Source organism: Hippopotamus amphibius, chromosome 4, assembly GCF_030028045.1.
Source record: "Hippopotamus amphibius kiboko isolate mHipAmp2 chromosome 4, mHipAmp2.hap2, whole genome shotgun sequence".
Taxonomy (NCBI): Eukaryota; Metazoa; Chordata; class Mammalia; order Artiodactyla; family Hippopotamidae; genus Hippopotamus; species Hippopotamus amphibius.
Window position 1 is genome coordinate 59,375,250 of NC_080189.1, and position 19,630 is coordinate 59,394,879.

At 34.3% G+C, this 19,630-nt stretch overlaps 1 protein-coding gene and 1 pseudogene across 1 annotated transcript in view; one reads left to right on the top strand and one right to left on the bottom strand.

Annotated features, from left to right (window-relative positions):
- PPP1R9A (protein phosphatase 1 regulatory subunit 9A) overlaps positions 1-19,630 on the top strand; it is a 296,085-nt gene that overhangs the window by 246,013 nt on the left and 30,442 nt on the right. Inside the window, 4 exon segments of the mRNA XM_057731848.1 lie at positions 1,074-1,127; positions 3,884-4,113; positions 5,627-5,723; positions 6,450-6,621. Coding sequence (XP_057587831.1) covers positions 1,074-1,127; positions 3,884-4,113; positions 5,627-5,723; positions 6,450-6,621 — 553 coding nt within the window.
- LOC130852845 (small nucleolar RNA U3) lies at positions 18,525-18,616 on the bottom strand (annotated as a pseudogene).

The following is a 19,630-nucleotide window of genomic DNA, read 5'->3' on the forward strand; positions in this document are numbered from 1 at the left end:
ATCCTAAATTCAAAAAGCTCTGAAAACAGTTTTTAAAAATAATTCTGTGGTAGACTCATTTGGGTGGTAAATCTGACCAAAACGGACAGGATGCTATTTACAGTCTTTATATACCTCTCTTAGTGAGAATATTCACGTTTGTTGGCAAAAATATTCACGCGTTTGATTACAGAGTGCCTCCACAGAACCTGCTGTGGGCAGTAAGCAATTTACGGAAAAATGCATCTTACAACGTTTCTGAAATTGGAAGAACTCTGAATTCCAGAAACATCTGGCCCCAAGGATTTTATAAAAGTGATTTTCAACCCATAAATTGTTTTCCGTAAATTTTGGTGTATTTATTTATCCCTTAAGGAATGAATGTTTCCTTCGTTTTTCTTCGCTTATGAAGAAAACAAAATAGGGGGAGGGGAGAAGCAAAACATCTAAACGGTGGCTCTCAGGCGAATAAACTGTAGCTGAAACTTTGGGGGCGGGGGTGGTCTAGGTCCTCAATAGGAGTAGATCTTTTAAAGAACAGAAATCTAGATCTGTGCTTTTCCTTCAATTAAAAAAAAAAATTACATATTTCGCCGCGGAACTGCAACATCCTCTTTTCCAGCTTTGCAGCAGCCTGAGCTGTAAAAGAGCTGCTAAACCTGAAGTGCGTGACTCACGGAACCAGAGCGCCACCTTTCTTCCAGATTCGGAATCGAAGCTTCCCGCGGCCACTGGCCAACTTGCTGCTGAAGCTGTTCAATCCATAAAACTGCAAGGAAACAATTCCTTGACATTCAAATCATAAAGGAAGTGCTGCAAAGAGGGCAAGAAAATGTGTTTCCTTCTCTTTGGTCCCTGAGCAATTAAATTCATAACCTAATCTGATGCTACAGAGTGTGGGCCGTAAACCCTGTGTTTAATTAGTCCGCACCTAGAGAGTCATTTTACACACTAGACATTTTAATTTACAACCTGCTGCACTGCAGCACTTTTCTAGGCCTACAGCTATATAATAAGGTATTCTGCTAGCTGCTGAGGCTTTAAAAATGTAGATACACTTAGTTCAGATCTTTGTCTTTCTTTTCCATTTTCAGTTGCAAATCAAACATGCAGTTACAGAAGCAGAGATTCAAAAATTGAAGACCAAGGTAAGCACCAGTACATGGTGTACTTTTTAAACTTCAGATGCTGTGAAAAAATTCAACCCAAGGACTAAAGGAATTTCTTTACATATTTACATATTTGCACATATGTGGCCAGTTCCCTCTGAGCTTTCCTCAAAAAGTAAATGTTTATAATAGTTACAAGCATCCGAATTACATTTTGACCACTAATTCCTTAAGCACAAGCTGTTATACTGTATCTGTCTGTATCTTATTTTGAATAAGTTTAGTCATTTATGTATTTTAACTTATTCATCAGAAATAATGTATTTTAACATAGCACATTGTCTTTCATAGAGAAAATTTCCAATTTCTAATAATTAAATATTATGAAATTTAATTAACATATGAATAATTTATTTTCGGTGCCAGATGCTACCAGAAATCTTTAGACAAGTTTAGTTCACATTATTTAAATTTGTGGGAAAAAACAGGTCTTGATAAAAGGAGTATGTATTTTTAGTTTATATATGAAATAAAACAAAATTCAAAAGGGCATTTTTTTAAGCTCTTTATTGGAATATAATTGCTTTACACTTTTGTACCAGCTTTTGAGGCACACCAGAGTGAATCAGCTGTATTTATACATACATCCCCATATGCCCTCCCTCCAGCGACTCCCTCCCACCCTCCCTGTCCTGGCCCTCTAAGGCATCACCCATCATCGAGTTGATCTTCCTTTGTTATATAGCAGCTTCCCACTAGCTATCTATTTTACAGTTGGTAGTGTATATATGTCTATGCTACTCTCTCACTTCGTCCCAGCTTCCCCTTCGCCCCCCGCCCCCCCAACCCCATGTCCTCCAGTCCATTCTCTGCATCTGCATCCAAAAGGGCATTTTTAATTTGTAAATGGTGAGGTACTTGTAAGTTTCTTGAACTATGTTTAGTTTTATCAAATACGTAATTTCAAAAATTTAAGTCTTTTGAATTACTTTAAAAACACAATAATCTTTATTTGTTATGCTCTTTTTAAAAAATTGAGACATAATTCCTCCCACAATACTAACAATCTGTTTCCCTGTTCACATTATATACACTTGTTATAGTTTTTCCATGTGTTTTAAATGGAGATGAATTAGCAAGGCTATTTTGGTTAAATGGTATTTTCAGCTAATAACTCTGTAGCTCTTTAGTCAAAACATGTCTATACATCATTCATGGTTTCAGCCAAGCTCTGTGAATAATAATTTTTAAATTAGTAGCAGTTGGTAAATAAACAACTTGGACACACAACATTGCTTAATAAAAAAGATGCAGTAAAAACCCAGTCCTGTTTTAAGTTGCCATTATTTCTTGTCATAGAATGGACGAATAGAAGATTTTTTTTTAATTGTTGGTTACAATCAGGGAAAAAGATTCCTCTGTGGTTGCAAGTGATTTAACAAAGCTTATGTGTTAGATATTTAATCTAGAAAATTCTATAAATTAGTATTTTATATTTTTCTCAATATTATATTGGCATATAATATCCATAGATTAGTTTGCTTTACTGGGACTCTTTATATCCATGTTGATAATAGAATTCCTAATTTTGAAATGTTTTTGACTACTTTTTACTTTGTAATCTGTTTTTTGCCAATGTATTTAGTTTAAAATATACACAAAGCATGTATATTTCCATTTGCTGAATGCTGTATGATTTTGGAATGTTTTAGATTTTGAAAATTGATAGTTTATAATAACTCTGCATCCTTTTGAATTTTAACGGAGGCATGTGAAGTAGATGAAGCACTAGTTTAAAGGTTAGCTGGTTATTGTGAATAAATGACCTTTGACTCCTTACCTAAGAGATCAGTCTTGAATTTCTGTAGAAATGAGGGATTTGGGCCAGTGTGTTATCTGTTCCTAAGCTTCCCTGAAAGCAGAAACCACAAGAAGCTGCCTTTCTGTTCCATTGGAGAGATTTAAATTAATTCAGCAATCATTTATATTTTTACTTACACTGTCTTTTATACTTTTATGCAAATTGGGGTTTATCAGGCTCTAGAAACTCAGAACAATGTCAGCAAAATAATGAGCTACAAAGTATGTTCATGTCAATGGAAATAAAGGATGTGCTAACATCATCTAAAGAGATAGAAACAAAGTAAAAATAACTTTTATCAGATTATTATGCCCAAGGAGCTGTTCCAAGTGTGCTGATGTGTTATATCCAGTTCCGATTAAAGATAACATAATTTAGTCTTAGAGGACTCAGTTACTTGTCCAAGGTTTAAAGGCCGATAATGGCAGAGCTGGAAATCAAATCTAAACTGCATGATTCCAGGGCCCCCCTCTTAACCATTAGGCCATGCTGTGCTTTGTACCCCTCTCTCCTCCCCAACTTGCCTCTCCCTTTTTAGTTAACTTTTTACATATAATTATATGTTTTAAAAGAAAGAAAAGCTCTAAAAGCGTGTTGAAGTTTATTGGATAGAATCAAACTAAAACATTTTTACCCTGTGCATAGAATTTCATATACTGCATAGTGCGATGGAAAGATCATGGGAGTTGGAATCAGATCCATGTTTTGTCATTTATCAGATGTGTGACCTTGTACAAACATTTTCGCTTTTCACGGCTTCCATTTTATAATCTATGTAATGATGAAAATAATACTTGCTCTTCTCATCTCAGTGTGTTTGATGAATGAGTATATGTAACAATGGAATTTAATCTAAAATATGCTATAAAAATATGAGGGGTTTTTGCTGAAGAAGTAACCAGATAATCCTTGCTTTGACATTTGCTTTGTCCAGCTGCAAGCAGCAGAAAATGAGAAAGTAAGGTGGGAACTAGAAAAAACCCAACTCCAGCAGAATATAGAAGAGAATAAAGAAAGAATGTTGAAGCTGGAGAGCTACTGGATTGAGGCTCAGACATTATGCCACACGGTGAACGAGCACCTCAAAGAGACACAAAGCCAGTATCAGGCCTTGGAAAAGAAATACAACAAGGCAAAGAAACTGATCAAGGATTTTCAACAAAAGTAAGCAGCTTCTAATGACTAAAGAATAGTTGTGTGCATCTAAAGAAGGTTTATATCCAGTAGTTTCGTAATATCTAGAGGAAAAGAAAAGGTGACCTCAGGGTCATGCCTTTAAGGAACATAGTTAAAGCATAAATAGACGTTACATTTTAGAAATCTCTTACATCATTTTTCATATGTGATTATATTTTGTTTCTTCTATAATTTTTTGGCAACCTCCTGTTTTGTCGTTGTTGTTGCTGTTAGTTAATCATCGATAGTTAACTGTTAAAACATTTATTTGAACCTCTATCCTTTTTGAAACATCTGTGATTTAGAAGCAAGAAGCCCAGCTGAAGTCATGCAGGATGACTGTTGGATATAGTACTTAAAAAACAGCAGTTGGGGCCTTGATGAGGCTACTTCTATCTCTGTACTTAGAATCAGTTAACTTCAGCATTTTCCCACTACAGATAGTGTAAATATTGACTAGCAAGACCCCCTGTCCTGCTAGTTTCCTTTTTTCAGCTGTTGAGAAACCACAAGGACCTTGGTTCACTGCAGTAAGAGACCATCACCACACTCTGCTTTTAAATTTCAACAGCTATTTCTGAGCTAATGCTGCTTCGCTCCCATCTGTTGGATCTTGGTGTAATTTCAGGGAGACTGACCAGGGAGATTTTTACAGATTTTTTTCATCACTTCCTTCTGGCTAGCTAGAATAATAAAAAGTAGCACCAGGATCTCTTCTTGTATTCTATATCAAGCCTTAAAAGCTAAGCATATATGTAAGAGTCACCATAACTGTTATATCTATCACTGAAATGTTTTTAATGTTTAAAAGATATTGCTATAAAGAGTGTATAAAAACGGAGGAAATTGTTCTTACGACCATGAATTCAGTACATCACTATTTTTACTCTTTTTGCCAAAAATCTACCTAACTCTTTTTCATGTAATAATTTTATAATAAGTTCTACCAGATTTGCATAGTGCATTCCAGACTCTCAAAATGGAGATATTTCTCCTTCTTCCCATATTATCCTCAGGTGTGTAGTGACAGCTCCCCCTCAGTGTTTCTGACCTATCTAGCCCCCCTCTACTGTCGTTTATAGGAAGCAATCTTATTATAATTATCTTTTTAAAACTCTTACCATCCAGTTCCATCAGTTTACTAGGTAAATGACTTTATAAATGTGGAATTATACCTACTCGACATGTAATTATCTCCACTAAATTACCCAAGGTGGGTCATTAGTTCAGTAGCTTCTGTCTAAATATGAACGGGTGCTCTAGAGTCAGGAGCTACAGATGAAAATGTTAGTAAGCAGAATCATTTTTCTTTACATTGTAATCCATTAAAATATTTTATTTGCTTTCATTGCTAGATACCTTTTCTCTGTGATTGAATTTTGTTTATTTAAATAGCTGTCTAGTTATTTATTTCACTGGGCAGTTCATTGCTTCAGATAAGAATTTTTACATTTCCTCATTTATTGGGTGATGCAATGAGATCTATTATTTTCTTCTTAAGAGAACTTGATTTCATCAAAAGACAGGAAGCAGAAAGAAAGAAAATAGAAGATTTGGAAAAAGCTCATCTTGTGGAAGTTCAAGGCCTGCAAGTTCGGGTGAGTTATATGCTCAAAGCCACTGAATAATAGGGTAGTCAGACAAAACTGTAATTTGAAAAGATACATGCACCCCTATGTTCATAGCACTATTCGCAGTAGCCAAGACATGGAAACAATCTAAATGTCCATCGACAGATGAATGGATAAAGAAGATGCAGTACACATATACAATGGACTATTACTCACACACTTAAAAGAATGAAATAGTGCCATTTGCAGCAACATGGATGGACCTAGAGATTATCACACTAAGTGAAGTATGTCAGAAAGAGAAAGACAAATACCATATGATATCACTTACATGTGGAATCTAAAATACAACACAAATGAACATATCTATGAAAGGAAGGCAGACTTACAGACATAGAGAACAGACTTGTGGTTGCCAGAGGGGAGGGGGGGGTGGGGGAGGGAAGGACTGGGAGTTTGGGGTTAGCAGAAGCAAACTGTTATATACAGGTTGGATGAACAGCAAGGTCTTACTGTATAGCACAGGGAACTATATTCAATATCCTGTGATAAACCATAATGGAAAAGAATATATATATATATATATATATATGTATAACTGAGTCACTTTGCTGTACAGCAGAAATTAAACACAACGTTGTAAATCAACTATATTTTAATAAAATTAAAAAAAAGAATTGTAGGGTAGTTTTGCTTTGTGCTTGGAGAGGAGTGCTGATCTAGGGTTTCGTGAATGGATATTTTTTTTCTCAGATTAGAGATTTGGAAGCTGAGGTATTCAGGCTACTGAAGCAAAATGGGACTCAAGTTAACAATAACAACAACATCTTTGAGAGAAGAACATCTCTTGGTGATGTCTCTAAAGGAGATACCTTGGAGAACTTGGATGTAAAGCAGACATCTTGTCAAGATGGCCTAAGTCAAGGTTTGTTTAACCTAACCATAAAAAATGTTTTTAATGACTATAAAATTTGGCCTTACATTCTTCTTTTTTTTTAACTCAGAAATTTAAAAGTTGAAAAAGCCTTCCTGCTGTGGGAAAGAAGAAAGGGCTTATCAAAATAGAAACCTATTATTTTGCTTTGTCTTATCAAAAATAAATCTTTGATGTAAAGAAATAACAAAATTCCAACTCGGACAAGTCAGATATTATTTTTAACCCACCATTAAGTTTATAGGCTTAATAAACTGCCTTAAATTGATAGTTCATCCCACCTAGGGCAAGTTACACTACCTAGGTATTAATGAGTAAGGTTTAAAATGAGTGATTTTTAAATCGCTAGAAGGAAGATCTTTTTCATAACAGAACGCTGACTACCTGCTTCCAGCACTTGGAATTCTTTGAGTTAAGAAATTCCATATAGTTTTCTGCTTTTACTTTGTGTCCTTGATGTCCACATCTCATTCTTTCCTGTCGAAGACCAAATCAGACCAAAGCACTGGAAATATTTTCTGTTATAAATGGTAGTCATCTTTCATACACCAACCATAAATAGATCACTTATTTGCTTCCCCCACACACACCCATATGTAGACTGTGTGTTTAAGAATGTGAATGAATGTTTTAATATCTATAGTCTATTGATAAATTTAGAAAACATGTAAGAACTTATAAAGATAAATGCACAGGAGGACATAAAACTTTTGATTTCATCTTTTAAATATGTACCTACTAGACCTTAGAAGAAGTGAAAATGGAAGAATGTCGTGCAGCAGCCTTGTCATGAAGGGACTGACAGCTCACAGGCAGTGGTTTGACATGCGGTAAAACTGTGATTGCTAATGAGCTGTTTAATTCTTTGATGCTCTTTCGCACGTATTAAAATGTCTCCAATGAGATTTTCCTGATAAACTAGTGTTTATATCGTATCATTAACTTTCAGAACTGAACTCTAAGCCATTAAAAATGAAAAGTATTGGAAATTTTTATTTAAAATTTAAGTGATATTTAGAGATTTAAGTCTATTCACTAAGTTTATATCCTTTTGCTGTGTTTTCCCTTACTAAGACATAATCTGTAAATAATGCCCCCTGGGCAGTTAAAGAAGAGTATTTAGCACCAACATTACCACTAACTGAAGAGGTGTGTGACTTCAGGAAGGTCATTCAGCATCTCTGGCTTGGTTTTTTACTACGTTTAATATCGAAATGGCAACACTTCTTTCTTCACCCTAAAGGGTGTTTGAGGTGAAAAAAAGAAATTTTGTTAGAGGTTTTATGGAGTTACAGCTTTTATATCTGGAACTCTTTAAGACTGTTTTCTTTAAAAAGTCAGAAATCAAATCAATGTGGTTTTTTTTCACCTTTTTGAATATTTTAATTCTTCAGATTCATTGTAGTTGATAATAAATATGTATACCTGCTATGCCATACATACACAAAAGGATCAGTAACCAGTAGCTTTCCAGTGTCTAATTCATTTCTGTTCATTTCTTTCAGTTCAGAAATCTGTATCTTGTCAAACATATAATTAATGGTATTTATTAAATTATATGACTCCAGAAGATCAACTAACTATACTATTAACATGTTGATTTGGATCAAAACCTTACGTTTCTTCTGAACCCTTTTTCTTCTATTCTACACCCTCCATTTTGCCACATAATTATCAGTTTCCCTAGCAACACTGTCGGTTCACGGTGAGATGCAGAGACTACTAATTCTTCCTGAAACCAATCCATGCTTATGCAGTAGAGGTAGAATCAGTCATCTCAGACATGAGTAGCATACATATCAAGCAGTACTCTTCCCGTTTTGCTGTCGAGGACAGTCAGTGATAAATCTCCTTGAATTTCAATTGCTTGATCACATAAACTAAAATGGCTTGGTCAGTAGCTGGATAGGAATGCTCTGGAAAGCACTTTTCTAAATTGATCCTTTGCTTCTGTTGCTAGGGAACACTGAAGTCCTAGAGGTTTAGGAAAGGAAGTGAAGCAGCAGACCAGACCCAGGCCGTTTGGCATTTAATGACCGCACCCTCCCCCCAAACACACACCTTTTTACAACAGGATGGGTACAGTGGTTGAGGTCAGTTCTGCTAGTTTGTGCCCTTGAGGTGCTGTACTTTGCCTCCCCACCTCCTGTGGACGGTTCAGTTCTGATTTGTTTTCCAAGCACTAGAGTGTTTTATTGACAGGATGAGTGGTTTAGCATCTTTTTGGGTCTGAGGCAGCTAAGGGAAACAAAAGGATTATCAATTATAGGTCAGTGAAAAACTGCATTAGAATGAAATAGTGAAAGAAAAGGAAGGAAAGAGTGAAGGAGGCAGAACGGTAAGAGGAGGAAAGGAAGAGCATGTAAGCAGCCTCTTCTTCATGAGAACTCATGTTCTTCTAGGAACAAGAGGATGTTGTTCCTGGGATGGATTAATCATGTGACTCAATATTAAATTATTGTATGTTTTTAGAATGATGAAACTGTTTTTCAAACCATGCAGAAATTTACTGCAGTTAAATTTCTATTCAAACATCATATGTGTGGTTCTTTCTATGAACTAAGCCTACTCAAGTATCTCATTGAAATGTTGACAGATTGGGAATTCTCTGGTGGTCCAGTGGTTAGGACTTTGCGCTCTCACTGCCCAGGGCCCCGGGTTCAATCCCTGGTCAGGAAACTAAGATCCCACAAGCCGTGCTGTGTGGCCCAAAAAAAAAAAATGTTGGCAAATTATATATACAAATATATTATTTAACACATTCTGATACTTTTTTCTTAAAATACATAAAGCAAATATAACAATTTTTTTTTCACCAAGAGATATAACAAACTCTAAATCTTTTCTAATTTACACTAGTATGCTGGTCAGATATTAGTTTACATGTGTTCCAGGATGTGAAAAATGACAGTTTTGCCTGACCGCCTTGTTTCATTTTTGCAATTTCTTAGTGTCTGAGTGATGCTGGCCTGTATAAGAGTTCTCTACTTTTTATCCAGAGGCTCTAAAGTGACTAGAAATGTCGGTGGCCACTCAGATTTTCAAGTCAGGATTAGAAACAGAGCAGAGAACAGGCATGTTAGAGAGATCTTGGTAAGAAAAAAGTCATAGTTTGGTTATATTCTCTAAAAAACTCACTTAAATAACATGCTCTTTCTCAGCTTCCAGATATTCCAGGTGAGGCAGGTGAAGGGTTTGGTATGAAACAAATAGATGATATAAACATGTTAAGAGATGAGAGGGAGTTTGAAGAAGAGAAAAAAGTGAGTAAAGTTAGAATAATTTTTTTCCTGATTCATAGACCTTATGTTAAAGGTGTGTCACAGGGTATTCTTGGAGTAAAAGTAGACATCTTTGGATGTCTGAAGGAAAGTTTATACTTAATTCTGTAAGCATTGTGAGCCATTAACAGTTTTTTGTTTCTTAGAAATTAAACTCTTTTAATGGAAAAAGATAACATTTGCAAAGTCAACAATAATAACAAACAATAATTTAACACAATATTGTAAATCAACCATAATTCACTTAAAACAAAGTATTCCTGGGAAATGATGTAGTATTTCTACTGGCCAGACAGTGTTTTAAGTTACTCACAGTAATTCATTTAATCCTCAAAACAACCCTAAGAAGTAGTATTGCTGTCATCCCATTTTATAGATCAGGAAACTGCAGATGGAGAAATTAAGTCATCTGTCCAAGGTCATTCAACGAGCAAGAGGCAGAACCAGGAGCTGGACTCATCCAGCTCCACAGCCCATTTTCTTAAGTACTCAGCTGAGGTGTACGGCTTTTCTGGAATCTGCTGCTTCTCGTAGACAACTGATAGGAACTCTTTACCCCTAGAAAAGGCTGAAATCATAAGAAGTCAGGAAATCCAAAGTGATACCATTAATAGTTTTGAGGCATAACAGGAACTGGGTCACTGCTAGGTTTGTAAGTGTGATTAAAGGATTCCTTTGAAGTTTGGGCATTACTACCAGATGCTTCTTTTATTTCACACCCATCTACTCAGCTAGTGGGCCACTGATTAGATAACACTGCATATTATCTTCTCCAAAGTATGAACATGGAAGATTATATGTGAAGCATTTTATCCTTATTATTTCCTTTAGTTACTTACTATTCCTTAACTCTAATGAGAAATGTGCAAGAAGAAAAAGACTTAAATTGCAAGCTAGTGGATTATAGGAAAGGCTAGACTTTAATAATAAATTGTGGCTGGAATTAATTAGTCAATCCCAATATCTTTAAAAATAAAAATATTTCTTGGCTACTTTTTAGGTAATTTAAGAATATCCTAGAGAAAGGAGCATATTGATAGTGAAAATAGTATCTTCTTGCTGTTTCTCCTTTCCCTTATTCTTTTTTTCCACAAAATGGTTTGGCTGTTGCAGTAAGCACCAGATTTTTCTTTCCTTTCTTTTCTTTCTTTCTTTCTTTTTCTTTCTTTCTTTCTTTCTTTCTTTCTTTCTTTCTTTCTTTCTTTCTTTCTTTTTTCTTTCTCTTTTTCTCTCTCTCTTTCTCTCTTTCTCTTTTTTTTTTTGCAGGCTGACAAGTTTATTTAAATAGTTATGTGTTTATTTTACTGTGTAATAGGAAGAATATAGCTAGCATATCAAAGCTATCCATTCACAGCTGTCATTTCTTAAGGTAAAGCTGAAGCAGACCTTTAAATGATAAAAAGTCAGATAAGGTCCCAGATTTCTTAAAAGTAGATCTCTAAGATCGTAGCCTACAATTGAATCCTGAACCCAGGAAGTGTGGTCCCAAACCTGGGATTTGTGGACATGTCAGTAGAACTGTGAGCCTGCTTAGATATTCAAGCGAGCCAATTCTTTGGTCATTAGGCCATATCCTATGGTATTTGCTTCTTGTGATCCAGTTGTTAGCTTATTGGTTTGCATTGATTTTTCTGAATTGAATTGTTTCTTTGTAATTTCCTCATATTTAAATAAAGTCTTTATCGGGGAGAGCAAGGGGAAGTAAACAACTGCCATTAAGGGTATCTGCCTTTTTCACCACCTATGTGTTTTTAAATTCTTATACTTCATTCACCCATGCACTGTCTAGAAATAACTTGGAGAGACACCTTTATGTGATAGGATAGGGTGAATTGAAAGTGGCAAGATAAGGGAGAACAATGAGGATGAGTAGAACCAGAAATGATGCTACAAGTATATATACCACATTTATATTATTTCCGAAGCTAAGTCTTCAATTTGGCTCTAAACTTTCTAGTCATCAGAAGGAGATGGAAACCCTTGTCCATTACATTCTTCAAACACTGAGATGAAAACAAACCATCTGCTCAGGAGAAGTATAACTATTGGTACGGATAATGCATGGTTTGGAGCAAGCAGTGATATTAATATTGATAACATCCTTACAGTAGATCCATTGATGATTGTATTAGGGCATTTTCACACAGTGAACCTCAGGGTGGACTAATGGCATCACATAAATATACAATGTAGTGTTCAGTAAAAGCAATTTAAATTACTGAGGGGAGAGGATGCATAAGATGATAGTATTTAGCTCTCTGTTGACCTAGGTTGGTGCTCAGGTGCCCTGTCATGTATGTCAGGTTAAAATTGTTAACCATATTCAAAACTTCTTGAATGTGTTACTGAGGGAGTTGTGTCAAAAAATAACACTATAATTGTGGATTTATCTGTTTCTTCTTTTGGCTATGTCAGTTTTTACTTTATGTGTCTGAGGTGATGTTAATGGATACATACAATTTAGAATTGTTTTACCTTCTTGGTAGATTGGCCTCTGATCATTAGGAAATGTCTCGCTTTATTTCTAATAATTCACCTTACTATCGATTTTGTTTGAGGTTTGAAGAGCTATACCTGCTTTCTTCTAGTAAGTGTTTGTAGGGTATCTTTTTTCATTCTTTTACTGAAAATTTTCTCTGTCTTTTATAAGCAATGGATAGTTGTTTATTTTTATTACAGTCTCAATCTTGTTTTTAAAAAATTTTCTCAATCTTTAAGGTGCATTTGGAAAATTGCTATTTAATTTATTTACTGATATATTGAGTTTAAATCTGACATCTTACTATTTGTTTCTAACCTAACAAAAAAATCTTTCTTTGTTCTTTTTATTTGCTTTCCTGTCTTCTTTTGGATTCATCAAGTGGGGATTTCTTTTCTTATTTTTTTCTGTATTAACTTTATTCTTCTTTGTGTGGATACCTGCAGATAAAACTTAGAATATTTGCTGGAGAGGATGGATTGACTGTTCATTAAGATGTCCCCATTCAACTTGTTTCTTTGTTTGTTTAGAAACAAGTTTATTAGCATGATTAAAAACATTTTTTGAATGATGACAAAGAATTTCTAAACATAAAAGAATATCAGTGGCTATACCTTATAACCAGTACTTGAAATTGAATGGACAAGCTTTACTGCCAATCTTCATTTTATTAAAAACAATCCATTTATTAGTTCCATGTGAAGTCACAACTTGTTTTGTTTGAGAATGAGTCCCTACTGCAATTAAGCATTAAAAAATATCTTCCATAATTGGAGTGTGACCTGCATTACTGAGTAAAGAATGGCAAAAATCCTCAAAGAGTTGAGGATTTGTTTTTCCTTTAAAAAAAAAATTCATTTTTATACAAGTGTTATAGTTCTTTGCGAGCTTTTAATAGAGTGTCAATAAGTTAGAGGTTATACTCCCTGGCAAACGCCTTGAATGTGGTGTTCTGTGTAGCTAATGTAGTATAGATCTGTATATTTAACAGTTAGGCTGGGTATGGGGTTAATACAGGTTTATGAGGTTTAAACTAACACAATTGTGTTCTGGAATAGAGTTCCTCCTCTACTCTTAGATGAGCAGAGTGCACACCCACTGGCTGGACAGAATTCTCTTTATTTAAAAAAAAAAAAAAACTTGTTCACAAAGAATAAATGTTGAATCTAGAGATGTATTTTAAAGATCTGCATATATATTATCATAACCAACTGTGTCAAAGTAAGAAACACAAAGTTGGTTTAACATTTGAAACTCATATAATTCACACATAGCTAGAGGAAAAATGTATATAATCATCTTATTAGGTGAAGACAAACACTAAATAAAGTTGAACACTTATTCTTGGTAAAAAGTTAAACTAGAAATACATAGGAACTTAACTTGTTATGTGAAGCTAGCAAAAGTCTCCATCAGTCATCATATTTTGTGGTGAAATGTTAAAATCAAGAATTTCCTTTAAAATTAACAATATTTTTAACATTTCACCACTAAATGTTTATTACCACATCTATTCAGTGTTGTGCTAGAGATCCTAGCAAGTAGTAGACAAGCAAAGAGATAAAAGATATAAGGAATGAAAAGAGGCAAAACTATCATTATTCACAGATAATAAAATCGAATACATAAAAAAACCCTTAAGAGTCTACAGATCATTAGAATTAATAAGAATTTGGCAGGGTGGATGGCTCTAGAAATCATAAGACATCAGTCAATTCTGACAAACAGAAAACGTAATTTTTTACAAGCTATCGTTTATGATAGCAACAAAAAATATAAGGTAGCTAGTATGAATTTAACGAAAGAAGCTCAAGACCCATTCAAGATCTATATAAATCAAGAGATAGGAAGCCTCAGTATTGTAAAAATGCCATTATGCCAAATTAATCTTTATATTCCATACAGTTTCCATCAGAATTTGAACAGGGTTTGTTTGTTTGTTTTTGTTTTTGTTTTTTTGAACTTGAGAAGTTGTTTCTAAAATGTAGGTAGAAGAACAACTTGGCCCAGAATAGTCAAAATACTACTGAAGAAAACCAAGGTGAGGGAATTTGTTCTTTCAGAAGCTGAGATTCATTGTAAAGCAGTAATATTAAGACAGTGTGCTGTAATCTCAGCAATTGACAAGAGGACCAGTGCAACAGAATAGAGTCCAGAAACAAACTGATCCATTCATGTTAGTTTGAGAATGATACAAAACTGACACTGCAGATTAGTGGGGCAAGGATGGACTAGCAGATGGCTGGGAAAATTGACCATTCTAATGGGAAGAAGTGAAATTGGATCTGATTTCATACCATTCATGAAATAGATTTCAAATGGATTATAGTCTCAGATATGAAAGGCAACATTTAAAACTTTTAGAAGAAAATATAGGAGAATGCTTATGTGATTTCTTATTTAACACAAAAAATTCCAAATCATAAAAAAGTTTGATAAATTTGACCGCAGTAATATTAAGAAAATCTGATCATGAAAAGATAGTATAAAAACATAGAAAGAGAAGCCAAAAATTGAGAGAAGGTATTTACAGCCCATGTGATTAAGAAGTTTGTTATTATTATCCAGAATATACTTAAAACTTACCCCAATCATAAGAAAACACAACTAACATAATAGAAAAATGAACAAAACACGTAAGCAATCTGTTCACAAAAGAAGAAACCCAAAGATTGGTGAACGTAAATAAACGTTCAACCTCATTAATAAAAATAAAATTATTGGCAAAGATACAGTTTCACGGTAGTATGTGATAGCCAGTATGTAAGGGGGGGGAAGGAAAACTTATGCAGCTATTTTGTTAAAACAATTTGATATTATCTAGTAAAATGGAAGATGTGCAAATTCCATGGCCCAGTAAGTTCACTTCTGTGTGTGTGTGTGTGTGTGTGTGTGTATATATATATACACACACATATACATGCTTTCCAGAAATTCTTGCCATGTACCAGTGAACGTGTTCAAAAATGCACAGCAACATCATTCATAGTAACTACAGTAAAAAGTTAATCCTAGTCAAACCTTTCAACACAATGTTGAGCAAACAAACAAAAAAAAATGAAGAATATTATGTGCAGTTCATTACCATGTATATAAAGTTTAAAAGCAAGCAAAATTAATCAATATATTATTTAGAGATACTTTTGTGGAATAACTAGGAGAAAAAAACAGGGCATAGAGAGGGTTTCGAATGTACTAATTTTATTTCTTGGGCATGATAGTAGGTACATAGGTGTCTTTTTCCCCCTTCTATTTCTATATGACTTACATATATGGTATACTTTTTTGTATAAATAAAATATTTTAAAATAGAAAAAATTTGAGTAGCATAATTAAAAGATGAAAATGAGAAAAACCAAAAAAGTTTTTTTAGGCTTAAAATATTAGTTTAAGATTTGTAAGAAAAAAAAAGCCAACACCAGCTAGACATTTACATTGATAATGAAATTCCTGAGGTCTTTGGACTCCTTCAAGAAATCATTTTCTGCTGAGGCTGGAACTGTGTGTTGTCTTTGTCTTTTTTGCCTTTCCCTGAGCCCTCAGTGTTCGCAGGCTCTTTTCTGCTACCTGTGGATATGAGTCCATGCCAGACTCCTACCACCACATTTGATTTATTTCCTGATAGAGTCTGAAAGTAGATTAAACATTCACTTTTAGCACTGGAACCCCGAATTTTAAAAGAAGGTTAAAGATATGATTAAAGTCAGAATTCACAAAATGGAAAGTTATTAAAAGGACAGTGAATGCTTGCACTACATTATCAGGAATGTCTTATACAAGAGCTGTCTTATACATGCTGTCACATTGTTTAGTTCTAAATTGGGACAGGGAAGAATTCTTGACTAGATTCAAGCTTTTTTAAATCATGCATATAGATATAGTTTCTTGGTAAACTTTCACAACTTTCATTTTTTCTGAGCAGATTATTTTCAGTAACTTTTAATCCCCAGTAAGTAATTTTGACTGTGAAATATTATTGAATTGCACTAATTAAAGGTTGAACATTCCCAGTAAATCACTGTGGAAAATTTTAATGAACAAGCCAAGTGAATGAGAAATCAATACTTATTGATTATTTTCTGGCATATCATTAAAGCCAAAAATCTGTTCTCTTACTCAAAAAGTAAAGCACCTAGGCCTGTCTAGTTTCCTGCAAGTTTTGCATCTGTCTCTGTGTAAGCCATTAAGACTTTTGTTGCCAAATCAACAAGGCATTCAAAAGGAGGTATTTAGTTGAGAAATGGCAACTCTCCTTGGTTCACATTTTTCACTGTATCTTCATAAGTTCACAGAAGTCACCAGACCCTTCAGTCATACTGACATGTGTATTAGTGCTAGAAGAGATCTAAAGTTGTTTTTATAGAAAGCAAGTTATTCTGTCAAAAGCTAAGTAATTTTCTGTTCATTTTAGGAAAAGTGAGCTACTTCATATTTTATTTTGGCTTTTGAATTTTATTCAAAAGCCAATTGAAGGTAGATTATGATCTTCTGGAAGTAAAGACAGTTTTGACCCAAAGGTGGAATATAGCTCCTTTTCAAGGAAATTTCACAAGATAGCTGTATTTTGAAGTGTTTGTTATATTTTATAAATATGCTCTGGTTCACCGTGGAATCCTAATTATATAGGTTGGAAGACACCATATGCTTATGCTAAGGTAAGTTGACGTAAATGAACAGGCTGGGAAATCAGGGTGGAGGGATATAAAAGTAGGACGGAGAAGATGCTGCATGGAGTGGTTTGTATATGAAGTGTGTGCTGTGGGTTCCTGTAGATTACTCAGGATTTCACTTAAGACGTCTACCAGCCAAGAGGGAAACGTGATCAGTCATGGGGTCACAGCATCTATAGAATTAAAACTCGAACAATGAACAGCTATTTCTGGAATTAGGACCAGAAAATTCTCTTGTGTGCATGGTTCTGAACAATCTAGCAACCGTATTGTTCCAGTAGTTACAGTATCAAGATCCTTAAGGTTTTAACTTAAAGGTTTTTAGTATCGAGATCCGTCGGGTTATAACTGAATTCTCTTAGGTGAACATGAAGCGATGTTCTGCTTCAATACTCTGCCCTGATTATTTCTGAGACCTGTAGGAAATTCAGCTTATGAGGAAAGTTAGAAAATGTTAGAACGTGGGTACAGTGAAAATTCTGTTGCTTGTGAGTTTTTTGATGAAACAGAAGGGTTTGGGGCACCAAAAAAATCATTCTGATTTTTATTTTGGTTTTAATGTTTGATTTATTCCAGTTACATTACCAAAAACCTAATTCTTTACATTTTAAAATTTGATTTGCAAATCACTACTGATTTTTGAATATTTAGTTCCTATTTAGACTTAGCTAATTGAACATCTACAAAAAAAATCTATAAAATTACATTTATATATTTGTCATATTTGATTTCCTTTTTAAGTGCTATTGTTAGCAACTTTCAGTTTTTGCAAGTGCTTAAGAAGTTCTTATACATCTGTTCTATTAAACTTACAAATGTTGTGAACTTTAAGTGTTCCTAAATCTTCTAATGCTGAACACAACTCAGTCTTCCTCTAGTCAAAAGATACTTTCCCATTTAAGGAGCCAACAACTGTCACCTCAGATAACTAAGGTTATTTTCTACCAAAGGCATAAATCTGAATTCTTGCCATACTAATCAAAGAAGATGTTTTATCAGAGTATATAATTTGGGGACTTGCCTAGTTAGCATGCTTAGAATTACTAGTATCCAGAAAAACTGATTAGATTCCTATAGGCAACCCTGAGTAAGTATACAGAAGCTTGTTTGTTGTCAGGTCAAAGACACTGTAATGTTAAGAAAAGGATGTTCACATAATCCACCTTCCTAGACCCAAGTTCTGAGATGACTTCATAGTCCTGTTCACAGAAGTCTGCAGTTCCCAGCCAATTTGCCCATTTGATTTGATTTTACTTTTCTTCAAATTTTAGGTAATGCACATCTTTTCTGTCAGTGTCTAAAGACAGCTGACAATGAAGGAGTCCTAAGATATTTAAATGCCCTGTTGTATAAATCTCAGTTCTGTATCCCTTTATATCCTCAGAATCAAGCAACTCTTACAAGTGTTTCAAATGATATATGATGGAATTTAGTTTTTTATATAGTTTTTTTCTGACTGTAGTCACCTCTTCTATGGGTAGTCTAGTCTAGTGGCATTACTAAAGAGTCATTCCCAAGATATGAACTATAGAAATGATCCCTGAAAGTATAGTCTTAAGAGATAGGGACAGCAAACTTTGGACCTCTTTCCCCTCTGAGAATAGGAGTGTATGTTGACCATAAGCTGAAGAAGGCTAAGTTAAATATCATACTGCACTAGAGCAGCACTACATTAAAATAAATCACCAAATTCTGTTTCAAAACCATACATATAGTTTTTAAATTGCATTTATTCATAAATAGGTAAAAAAGAATTCTTCAAAATTTTTCAAAGATTAGCAAATGAAATGTATAGTTCATACAAAAATAAACTCAGACCCAATTAAAAAATTAGGAAACAACAATAATCTTCTGCTTGTTCTGAAATGGTAAGAAATCAAATCAGCCTCCTAAAATTTCATAAATACTACTTGGGGTACAAAATTTATCAGGTTTTGGTTGGTTATAAGGAAATCAACTATTAACAGAGTTTAGAGTGAGAGTTGCCCATGGTTCCTAACCAAAGTGCTGTAAGATGAGCTCAAGCTGTGTGAGTTGGTCTCAAATTACTGTATCTATTTCAGTACATCTTCCCTATATAATACTGAAACAAAGTAGTGATTGGAAGGAAGCTAAGCTGTAGGGCCTCATTTAATCCAAATCATCTAGCAGTAAAGTAGCAAGGCAGGCAAACAGTCTCCATAGATGTGATGAAAGAACAGCCTTCTCACATGGGGCTGGCTGATAGTCACAGGGATTTTGACAAAGTATCCTGGGCTGATACCAACATCTGATAATACTGAGTCCTAGAACACTAGAGCTATCAGATTAGAATGGAATTAAGATGTCTGTAAAAGAAAATGTACTGAATATGTTTTTCTTTTTTAATAATTTTAACTGCGTAAGTAATATATAGATTTTTTAAAAATACCTAATGCAAAAAAAAAAATAATAGCATTACAAGTAAGACTAAAGTACTTGTTGACCAACATCTCCAAATCTAATGTTTTCTTTGGAGGTAACCACCATTATCAGTATGAAGTATATCTTTCCAGCTCACTTGCTATGCAATTATGTGCATATATTTACTG